Source organism: Nycticebus coucang, chromosome 11 (assembly GCF_027406575.1).
Source record: "Nycticebus coucang isolate mNycCou1 chromosome 11, mNycCou1.pri, whole genome shotgun sequence".
In the NCBI taxonomy this organism is placed as follows: Eukaryota; Metazoa; Chordata; class Mammalia; order Primates; family Lorisidae; genus Nycticebus; species Nycticebus coucang.
Window position 1 is genome coordinate 27,792,011 of NC_069790.1, and position 12,074 is coordinate 27,804,084.

The 12,074-nt window shown below is 44.4% G+C and overlaps 1 protein-coding gene across 8 annotated transcripts in view; it reads left to right on the forward strand.

Annotated features, from left to right (window-relative positions):
* Window positions 1-12,074, forward strand: part of SCRN1 (secernin 1) — a 100,431-nt gene that overhangs the window by 71,619 nt on the left and 16,738 nt on the right. For 4 of the 8 annotated variants that reach the window (XM_053608978.1, XM_053608982.1, XM_053608979.1 and 1 more), the window contains 2 exons: window positions 2,615-2,795; window positions 3,995-7,912. In XM_053608978.1, the coding sequence (XP_053464953.1) occupies window positions 2,615-2,795; window positions 3,995-4,153 (340 nt within the window). In that variant the 3' untranslated portion in view covers window positions 4,154-7,912. Of the gene's footprint in view, window positions 1-2,614; window positions 2,796-3,994; window positions 7,913-12,074 lie in introns of those variants that run through there. The other 4 variants (XR_008383644.1, XR_008383645.1, XR_008383646.1 and 1 more) reach the window with 2 other exon arrangements.

Here is a 12,074-nt window from a genome sequence, read left to right on the forward strand (position 1 = left end):
GATAAACATACAGTACCACCAGACACCCTCACTGATTAAACTTGCCACCGCCTTCCAGCGATTGTGGAGTAGGTTTGGAGTTATACCAGATAGCGTGTTCTTATCTTTTACTGTTTCTTGTCCTGTACATTGGATGCAGGTGACCATGACTTTGGTTACCACTAGCTTACTGAAGTTGGAGCCACAAGTTCGCAAGCCTCATGGTTTTAGAAGGTGGAAGGGACGGCAGAGATCACTCTAGCCCAGATGAGAGCCTGAGAGAAAATGACAGACCATTCCTTGTTCATCCCCAGTCCCTGCCCCACTGTCAGTGTATCTCAGTGGGTGCTGCTTGGCTGTCTGGCCCCTTCCAGCCCCCCCCCCCCCCCCGCAGCATGGCTCTTCCCAACAGGGTCCTGTGTCAGAAGAGTCCTGAAACACAATAGGGAAAACCCTGAGGTTTTAGGAATGAAATGCAGGTTTCCCAATATCACTCCTACTTGGGCTTCTGAGTAGTAGAGGTAGGGGCGTGGTGTTAGGATTGCAGAAATAGCATCACGTGTGGCCTGGGGTGGGCTGGGAAATGCAGGAGACTCTGCATACCAGGCTCTGCAGACTCTGCTGGAGACTGCAGGTTCCCTGGTGGCCAGGTGTGGGGCCTGCACGTGTCCTGCCTACAGCCCAGTAGGAGTGACAGCTTTGCCTGGTGCACCGCCCTGAAGCTGAGAGGGTATGAACTGAGCAGGCTCTGGGCTGCTGGGCAGGAGCTCTGGGCCTATCCATCGCTGAAGCATCTCTCTACCAGCCAAAGAGGCTGCTGACCACAGTAGGATGCACTGACTTTTCAAGAAATCCTGAACAGTAGGGCTCTGGCGGCTGGGAGGCAGCCAGTTCCTGATGTCTAACATGCTTGCTCCCTCCTCTCCCCTCCACTGCCCTCTTTCTGTGAGCCCTCAGGTCTTCAGCCCTTTGGGAGAATCAACTGTTTTCACAAATCAGAGAATTCATCTTTATATAACCAAAGTTTGTTTAGGCAGTTTTAAGTTTTGCATTAATTTCTTTTTCTCAATCAGCAGTCATTCATTCAACATTTGGTAGAAGGGAAAAGGAATGAGGGAAGTGGAAATGTATGTTCCTTCTGTATAAGGGTAGCTCCCCTGTGTTTGTGTGGGGTGGTTGGGGTCCTTTGATGATGGCTGCTCAGGGAAGGTCCTTGCTACCTAGGGGTGGCCTAGTGCTTCCCAGTAGATTTGGCTTAAGATGGAACCAGCTTCCAACATATATATTTGCATCACCTATAGAGAACAACAGAGTGCCTGACACTGTCCTTAACTAGTACCCTTCACTTCACCAGCTTGGGGCATAGTGATCTCACTGCTTTAATATGCAAATTAAATTAACCCAAATTCCAATTTTGCATATTTTGATCAGTGTCTTTCTTTCTCTCACTCGGGCCCTCTTTTTCCCTGGTAACCTCACAGAACTAACCCAGGAGGTTACTTCTCATTACCATTGTCTATAGTGCTTGTCAGACTTGGGTATGTTATGAATCCCCTGGGATCTTGTTAAAAATGCAAACTCTGATTCAGCAGGATGGGCAGGGCATGGGCTTCTACAGTGATGCTGACATTTCCCATCCAAGGACACAGTTTGGGTAGCAAGGGCTCTTGGTTTCCAGTCCTTTTCAGAGCATGGCATGCATGAAAACACTGGTGTGGTACACTGGCTGGCCTGCTCAGCTCCTAAAGCCTCAGATACTTGGGCCTTCTGGAATCAATCAACATCCCAGCTCACTTCTAGCCCTCTTGAAGCACCTTAGGGTGGGCCAGGGTGCACCTGTTGAGAGGAGAGAAAATGGCCAACTCTGACAAATCTGATCTGTACATCCCTCACTCTGTCATCCTGGGACTCCAGGCCGTACCTCTCTGTGTTTGTACTTGAGGTGATGTGTGTTCAGATATGTGCAAACACACATGGGCACACACACACAGCCATTTTCCCTAATGTACATCGTGCTGCTGAAAGAGCTGAATCAAAAAGGGAAGGCATTAGGCACCTACCATGCCCGTGCTCGTTCTCTCACCAACCAGACTTCTGTGAACGTGTCCCCTCTGGGGCCTTTTCGTCATCTGTCTTAATCTGTCCCCTCCTTGAGTCTGTCAGAGACAGTCCAAAGACTTTTCTATAAAGTAGCCTAAAGAAGAAAAAGAAAAGAAAACAAAATAACCCAAACTAAAAACCAAGAGGCTCATATTTTCCAGAAGGCTGCTTCCCAGGAAACCATGGGAGAGAAAGGGGGAAAGTTCTTTCAATTCAGACAGGCGGCCCATTTCACCCTTTCTCAGAACAGTGCCTGTGCCTTACTTTTTACAACTAGAGGGGTCTCCTCAAGTGGTCCTCCCAGAACAAAGAAAATCTGTTTTGATGTCTCCCTGCTGTAAATAGAGGAATCTGTGGCTGTGAGTTTTGCTGAAATAGTTACTAAAACATACAGCTGAGTCTGTCTTGGCTGTACCACTTCCCATCCACCACACACCATGAGTTGGCTCAGAAAATGCTGCATAGAAACGATGATCTCTGGGCATCCCCAAGTCCTGATCTCTGTCTGGCTGAAGTGCCTTTCCTTTCTCTCCAGATCCATATTCAAGCCTTTCATCTTTGTTGATGGTGTAAAACTTGTCCCCAAAGCACAATCTCCTTGTTTTGGGGACGATGACCCTGCCAAAAAGGAGCCTCGCTTCCAAGAGAAACCAGACCGCCGGCATGAGCTGTATAAGGCCCACGAGTGGGCACGTGTCATCCTCGAAAGTGGCCAGGTAAGCATGGGTGAGGGCTGGGGGTGGAGGGTGAGGTCTGAGAGGAAAGCGGCAGGGAGGCAGGTGACACACCAGCCTTTCCCTTGCTCTCCAGCATGTTCAGTCTTCTTCCAGAATCTAGCCTGCCGAGGTCCTTCCTAGAAGGCTGGTGTTAATTTTCCTGCCCAGACTCTTGAAATCAAATGAACTTCTGACTTATTCTGAAACTCAGCAGGCAAAGAGCATTTCGTTTTCATTTACTGTTTACTTGGGAATGATAGAAATATACAGTTCTAGGAGGGATTACTGTTTAACTGCTGTCTAAAATTCTTTGTATACTCTTGGGGGTGAAAAGTTATATTTGATGGCAACATTTCACTTAAAGTTAAAATCATATGTTGCTTCAAAGAAGTAATTCTTCCAGGAAGTTTTGGTGATGGATGGTGGTGCTGATTGCTCAACATTGTGAATACTTAATGCCACTAAACCATGTATTTAAAGATGGTAGCTTTTTATGTATGTTTTATCATAGTACAGAGTTTTTTAACAAAGGAGTCTCAAGTTTCTAGTTTAAAAATATATATATATTTCTGAGACAGAGTCTCATTCTGTTACCCTCAGTAGAGTGCCTTAGAGTCACCATAACTTACAAGAACCTCAAACTCTTGGGCCTGAGCAATCCTTTTTTCACAACCTCTGAAGTAGCTGGGACTACAGGCACCTGCCACTATGCCCGGCTAATTTTTCTATTTTTAGTAGAGATGGGGTCTTGCTGTTGCTCAGGCTGGTCTTGAACTCCTGAACTCAAGCGATCCACCAGCCTTGGCGTCCCAGATTGCTAGGATAACAGGAGGGAGCCACTGCACCCAGCCATTAAAAAAAAAAAAAAAATTCTTAATAGTGCAATTCTCCCTCCCCTCAAACCTTTGGTTAATAAAATTGCAAGACATCAGACAAAAACACCCAGTACATGATCCCCAGCACCCATTATACCCACAGCAGCCATTTTCATGGATTTTCATATGAAATCCAAGCGTACATTTTATTGAAGACAAGAAGAAAGAATGTGGTTAGATACTCATGTGCTTTCCCCACCATGTATGTAACACCTTTAATAGGTTCAATTTGTCCTGAAGAAAATAGGTATGTTGGTGTGTAAAGTTCATGTGGACTGGGTGAGCTGTTTTGCTGACAGTAAACGTGGCCATGTCCTTCCTCAGGAGCAAGGTCACAAGCTGAAGAAGACCATGCTGGAACTGGAGAAGCAAGGTCTGGAAGCCATGGAAGAAATCCTGACCAGTTCTGACCCCCCAGACCCCACGGAAGTCGGGGATCTTTTCTATGACTGTGTTGACACGGAGATTAAGTTCTTTAAGTGAAGTAAGCATTCCCTTTTCCCTTCTTATTTAAAACTTCCCACCTTACTAAATTACCAGCAAAACAAACCACTCTCCTGTTTGAGTAAAATGAGAACGTTAAGATGTGGCCTCCTTTTCTGAAGCCAGATAGGACTGTCTCCTCGTGTTCTGCCTCGAATCTCACATCACCCCCTTCCTCTGCAATGTAGGTCCCCTTCCTCTGCAGTGTAACATGTATCCCATTTGCCTGTCATTCAGTTGTGTGACTAATTGTGGATTTCAGTGACAATGGACACATTATCATTGTATTTCAGTGACAATGGGACACATTAGTCTTTTGTGGGAGGACCAGAGTTCATCCAGCTTTGAAAGGCAGGCTCCACAATGCCGAGCTGGCAGGAAAAGCAAACTCTTTTGAAGTCTTAGTCTTTCTCAGTAGTGGTTTCTTTCAGGTTAACAGAAAGCATTTGTCTGCGCACACAGGCCCCTTGTGTGTGGAGCAGAGGGAGAACCTCCCTGGCTTCCCTTAACCTGAGTGAGTGCACGCCTGTGGTGCACAGTGTCCCCAGACGGGTCTTCTGGGGGACAGAATCAAAAGGTGGCTCCCCTCCAATCTCATGTCCTTCCTAAGTCCTGAGGAAACTGTGTTCCTTTCGCTGTGGTAGGTCCTCTGAACTGCCTGCATGGGCAGGAGAGCTGGAACCCACCCACGTTGCAGACTCATAGAGCCACATTGGTGGCTTCCCAAAGTCACCGTGTGGATCTCCGAAAGGCCCACCTGCACACCTGCCACAGGCCTTGTGTGGAAGTCATTCCAGCCTAGTTACCAGCATCTTGTCTAGGATTAATTGAGTGGTCCTGTGGCATAGTTCCACCCCACAAGGCTGTGAATCTCTCAGCTAATGAGGGAAAGAAAAGCAGGAACTCTTTGACTATTTAGATTCCATTTAAAGTAGCTGGAATCCGAGCAGTCACTGCATTAGCTCAGCAGAGAGATTTTAATTGAACTGATTTGTTTCCAATGTCATGTTCACTTAAAGGATTTGACTTTCCACCAGTGCATAGAAAAGCATATGAGGAAGACCAGATGGGCTTAGCATGGAGAAGAAAGAGGGCAAGAAGGCACCAGATGGATGTGAAAGCATTTCTCTGCAGGGTAGCTGTCCACCCATCACACTTCTGCCCAGACTGTGTATCCACAAATCTGCACACCGCCTTCCCCATTCTTCCCCCAGAGCCTTATAGCTCACATGACCTGGTGGCTGCCTTTGTTCAGAGTGATAGTTGAAGTGGGTAGGTGGTGGCAGTGGTGGGGTTTACCTCTATCTATTGAAACTCTTAAACACTCCTGGAATGGGCAGAAATGGTTTTCAGAAGTGTGTATTAAGATAGCAGCTAGCAGGAGGGCACTGTTGGGCCTAACTGCTTCATCATTCTTGTCAGGAATCTGCAGATGGAAATATTATGAGTATCTGTAGTCTCAGAAGTAAGTTAGAGGTAGTGACTTCTCAGCAGTAGAATCACAGGCCGTGAGAGCTGGCAGGGACCCAACCCCTCATTAAATAGGTACGAACACTGAGCATTACCAGAGCAAAAATATTTTCTACCAGCTCCCCGGAACGTGAGTATAGGACTGTCTTGAACTTTTTGCTCAGCAGTTTTGTCAATTCTGCATGTAAAACCATAACCACAAGTGATGAGAAGTGGGAATATTTCAGCTGACAAAGTTAGTGGTAACCAATCATGGTGGCCAAAGATTGTGCAAATTTTGCCTGGGATTTCACTCCTGATGAATTTAGAGTGTCTTCTTGAGTAGAGCAGCCATTCTGAAAGCACCCATCTGCAAATGCTAACGGGGATAGGGTGATGTAGGTACCTATCCCCTCCCAAGTCCACCTGCTTAATGGATGTTTAAAGCAAGATGATGCAGAAAGCCACTCTAAAATTTCAGCATGGTTTCATGTTGACTTATTATGGAAACATTTCATCAGATCTGACCTGTCTGAGGCAACCAGAGTCATTCAGGGTTTGAACAAAAGAAGTCTAGTGAGAATAAATTACACAGAGGCCTGCTTCCAATACTATGGGCCAAACCAAGGTCATGGATAACCATGCTAGCTTTATGTCATTACCCACTCATGCAGTGGTAACACCATGGCAACTTCTGTTAGAGGACATTGAACTTGATCAGGCATCTAGAAAGGGACCAATTAATTGGGCATTGTCCTGGGTAATTCCGTGTACACAATTGTGATATCCCTTCTTACCACTAGAGGGCATAACAGACCTCAGTGGTGCAGCCTTGCAGCCCTTAAGCTGGGTGTGGTCATTCCCATCAAGCATGGGGTGGTCTGTGTACCCACTAAGAATTCCAGTGATGGTGGTGGGACTGGTAGGGAAAGACAAGAAGACAGTAAAGAATCCCCCCGATGTGGCAGCACTCACTTTGGTGACTTTTATTATAAACAGTTGGAAATATGTTGAAGGATTTTTGGTTGTTTTAGTGTGAATTTAAAAATAAGCAAACAAACAAAAAACTCTAGACATTTTTGCTTTGGAAAAAATGTTTTTTACATGGATAATTTCTTGAACAGGTATTGCTTTTCTGAAGGCAAAGTGGGGAAAATGAACATTTTGCCCAAGAGATGATGTATGAAAAGAATGCTTAAAGGTCACACTGTGTAAATAGCATCCTAGAATCCCATTTGTGTAATTATTCAGACTGCAGGGGACCTGTGCATGCTTTGTGCAGAAGGGAGACATGGCCATACTGGACAGACTCTCTCCCCCACCCTTACACCCATAACCAGACAAAAGCTAGTGAGTTTTGTCTGGTAGATGGGATTTACAAAGATAGACAAAGATAGCCCTACTGAAGGACAGAGGCTCCAGTAAAAGTAACTTAGCAAAGCAGAACTAGAGTACTATTTCTTTATAGGAGGTGCTTTGAACCTTTAGGTAGAATAAAGATATAACTGAAATTATAAAGATTCTTTAGTGCCCAATAACATAGGACCCAGTGTTGTTATTAGAAGGAGGCTTTCTTACAAGCTAACATGGCTGGTATATGCCTGTTAGATCTTAGCAGTGGAGTTCCTTTACTATTGGGTGAATAATTAAGTATAAAAAATGCCCACCAGGGAAATTACTTTGCTTGCTAACTGATGTCATCCCACATTGGTGCAAGTGGTGTACAACTCTGGTCGGCCCAGCAGGCATGGGGCCAGGTATCTGTCATGAGACCGCTAACTGCATGCTTGACTACACCCATCATTTCCCAGGAAGGTCTTCAGCTGAGTTCTTAGCTGCAGGAAGGAAGCACACAGAGGAGGGAGTTTGGAGGGAGGGAGTCCCCCATGCTGGATACACTCGTGGGAGGCGGAGGAGCGGCAAGTCACTTGCATGTGCAGCCCTATCACTATGCTTCCTCATAGCTGTGGCCTTTTACTTCACACTCTCCTAAGTCTCAGCTTCCCTCCTATGGTTTTTGTCAAAATGTGCTTTATCTGATTAACTTCAAATATGCAGAAATGTCACCTGCAGATTTCTCATGGGAACTAATATGTACATGTTTGAAATCATGTTATGAAAATTTAAATGTTAGATGGAAAATGCTATTGGCAGGGAATAAAAAAACATATTTGTGTTTCCTGCAGTGGGAACTATGTAATAGTAACAGTCTTTTGTACAGATATCTAAAAAAAACAGATAACATCCCTATCCAGTGCTTGCCGTTGGAATTGTCTCTAAATACATATAATAATAAAATACTGAAATTAATGTCTAATGGGCTCTTCTGTCTTGTGTTTCATGAATAAACATGGACATTAGTCATAACATAGTAAGTATATGAAAGGGGATGTGTTTTTCTGACTGGAATCTTTAGAAAACACAAGTGGTTTAGTATTTACCTGCGTTATATACTGTTCTGTGGATAAATTCACTCTCTAAAAATAAACACAAAACCACAATAAGATATCACCTCATACCCACCAGGATAGCTACTACTATATACAACCCCCCCCCCCCCACACACACACACATAGAAAATAACAAGTGTTGGAGAGGTCTAGAGAAATTGGAATTCTTTTTTTTTTTTTTTATTGTTGGGGATTCATTGAGGGTACAATAAGCCAGGTGAGATTGGAATTCTTATGCACCATTGGTGGGAATGTAAAATGGTGTAGCCACTGTAGTAAACAGTATGGAGGTTGTTCAAAAGATCAATAATGGAATTACCACATGACCTGGCATTTTCACTTTTGGATATATACCCAAAAGAATTGAAAGCAGAGCCTAGAAGAGATGTTTGTACACCTATGTTCATAGCAGCACTGTTCATAATAGCTCAAATGTGAAAATGACTCAAGTATGTATAGATGGTGAGAGGATCAACAAACTGTGGTATATCCATACAATGGAATATTACTCAGCCTTAAACAGGAAGGACATTCTGACTTATGCTATTAATATAACATGGAAGAACCTTGAGGACATTATGCTAAGTGAAATAAACCAATCAAAAAAGAACAAGTATCACCTGATGCCATTTACATACGTACCTAGAGTAGTCTAATTCATAGAGGTAGAAGGTAGAATGGTGGTTTCTAGGTCCTGGGGGAGAGGAGGGAAGAACAGGAGTTATTGTTTAATAACAGAATTTCAGTTTTACAAGATGAAGAATTATGGAGGTGCATGGTGATGATGGCTGCAGAACAATATAGATGTACTTAACTGAACTGAGCACTAAAAATGTTTTAGATGGTAAATTTTACATTATGTGTATTTTACCAAAATTTTTTTTAAAAGGTAAATAGTAATTGTTCATATATGGAATCTGAAGGCTAGAATGTCAGCATGACTGGTGTTCTGTATGCCAACTACTTTTCTTCTAAAGCTTTGGCAGCTTTGCCACAGGAAAGGATGCCCCGTGAGAAAAAAGCCAACTCTCCGCCACTCTTGTGACCCAGAAGTGCCAGATTGCTTCCAGGATCCTGCCTCCACTGGGACAAGCAAAAAAGCAAGTGAATATCTTGTTCTTGAAAATAGGACTTAGTCTCCTGCAACAAGGGACTTATTTCAAGGTCAGAGTAGATGACTGCCCCATTCATATGACAAGGAATTGGTAATCTTTACATTTTATCCTCAGCTCTCTTTCCCTAGACACTCCTGTGCAGCTCCAAGATGACAGTATGTGTGTGTATTAGTTTGTAAGCACTGCTGTTACAAAGTACCACGAACTGGATGGTGTAAGTAGGGCAAAATTTCTTGTCTCATAGCTCTGGAGCTTAGAAGTCCAGCAGGGTTGGCTCCTTCTGAGAGCTGAGTGGACTCCGTTCCATGTCTCTTGCCCAGCTTCTGTTGGGTTACTGGTAGCATCAGCATTCTTGGCCTGTAAGGAGCATGATCTTGATTTCTGTCTCTGTCTTCATTTTCACCTTGTCCAAATTTTTCCATTTTATAAGAACACCAGTCATATTAGATTAAGGGCCCACCCTATTCCATTATGACCTCATCTTTAATTATATTTGCCATAACCCTATTTCCAATTAAGGCCACATGCTGAGGGACTAGAGGTTAGGACTTTAACATATGAATTTAGGGGGGGGACGCAATTCAACCCATAATAGAATAGGTTCTTAATGGATGCCAATGCCTACTGGGGCACTGCCTGAACTTGCTTCTGGGGTCCAAAGCCTTTCCCATTAAGTTGCTCCCCTCCCCTCTCTGGGGACTACCTTTCCCATACTGAACCCATAATGGGTACCTGTAATCACAGTTACTTCACCACCTCCACAGTCAATGTGACTTTGCAGTTCATCATTCACTTTGTTGCAGATGCACATACGGGCACTTAAGGGAAGTGTCATACCTTGATGTGCTTACATTGCTAGTAATAATGATTTAATAAGCTTAAAATGAACATTCAATTGTTTGTTGTAAGTAGGTTAGGGATTGAATTAAGAAAATGATTTCAAGGGCGGCGCCTGTGGCTCAGTGAGTAGGGCGCCGGCCCCATATGCCGAGGGTAGCGGGTTCAAACCCAGCCCCGGCCAAACTGCAACAAAAAAATAGCTGGGCGTTGTGGTGGGCGCCTGTAGTCCCAGCTGCTCGGGAGGCTGAGGCAAGAGAATCACGTAAGCCCAAGAGTTAGAGGTTGCTGTCAGCCGTGTGACGCCATGGCACTCTATCTGAGGGCGGTATAGTGAGACTCTGTCTCTACAAAAAAAAAAAAATAAAAAGATTTCAGATGATGGGCAAAAGAGAACAGAGACAGGAGAGAAGTTATCAGAGAAACCCAAAATCTGGTGCAAAATGCACTGCCTAAAACCCGCCCTTTTAGACTGAGGCGGTTATCTCACTGGAACTTTACCCTTCCCCTGGCATGACTCCACTGTAAGGTCACTGAGCAGGCGAGGTTCACCAGCAGGGCTGCTGTCTCAAGGAGAGTGAGTGCTTTTGGGGAGTTAGGGAATGAAGAACGTTAAAACCTCGCTAAAGAGAGAAGGGTCTCTCAGGACTAAATAAGGAGAAAAATATCTCCTTTCTCTTTTCACCTCAGTATGGTCAGAAGAGTCAGTCCATCTGAGCACAAGGTTTCTTGAGTGTTAATTGCCACTCCTGTGGTTTGTGTAAGTGGCCTAATTGGGGTCTTCTTTGACATCCTGCTCCTGGACTGTGTTCCCTGTCCCATGCTGTGTTTGTGTTAAGATCATAAATAACTTAGAGCAATAATAGTAAAAGGTAAAGCAGTCTAATTAATGTAGTTAGTTTAAGAAATAGTTTGGTTAGAAAATGCAAGCCCAGCAAGAACCATGATTTAGGGTTTAGCCTTCCCCCTCCATTAGACTAATGATTAAAACAATGGTGTATGCAATAAAAACGGAGCTAGCCTGGAGCAAGGGGCTATCTATTGGTCCTCATACTTTGAAGGTGGTCAGCCACCTTGACCTAGCTGCTCTTTATTTAGTTAGTTTTTGAGACAGAGTCTCATTATGTCGCCCTTGGTAGAGTGTCGTAGGGTCACAGCTCACAGCATCAAACTCTTGGGCTTAAGCAATTCTCTTGCCTCAGCCTCTCAGGTAAATGGGACTACAGGCACCCACCACAACACCTGGCTTTTTTTTTTTTTTTGTAGTTGTTGTTTAGCAGGCTCAGGCTGGGTTTGCACCCACCAGCCTGGTATATGTGGCCCGAGCCCTAACCACTGAGCTATGGACGCTGAGCCCCAGCTGCTCTTTAAAATACTTTCTCTTCATGTCTCGACCCTTCATTTTTCCCTCATCCTCTCATCTCCGCCATCCACTGGGTGGGTACTTTATAGATTATCTTGGGCCCCACTCACACTGTCCCTTTTGGTCATTAAAGAGCTTATCTGTACCTTTACCAGTAAGAGAGCAGAGAATACAAGTCAACCCCATGTAGTAAGTAGCTTGGAAATTAGTTCCTAGATGAGATTTATTTGGAGGAAATGTATGAATTTTAATTACTGCTCTCGGTTTGTTATCCAAGGGCAGAGCCTGTCAAGTATGGTCTTGAGCAGCTCAGCAGACATCTAAATGGGATACCTGGGACCTGGCCAGCAGAACTTGTTTGTGTTGGGCATGTAATAAGCAGACTGGCTACTCCTCAGAGCATGGGGTGCCCTGTTACCTTGGCTCTACTGTGATCCAAGGGCTGAGTCACTGAATCTTCATCAACATATGCTCAGGTCCAAATTTATGTCCCCATTTGATATATGAGGAAACTGAGGCACAGACAAGTTAAGTAATTTACTTTCCCCATTTGTAAAAGGGAAAATGGAGATCCAGACCTTTGTTTGCCAGCAAAGCTCTAGCTCTAGCTCTGAACCAGCTTGAACCTCACCTCCCTGTATCATGTGCCTCCCCCTTAGAACACTACAGTGGAGAGTGAGATGATTCTGCTTCACACAGGAGGCTTT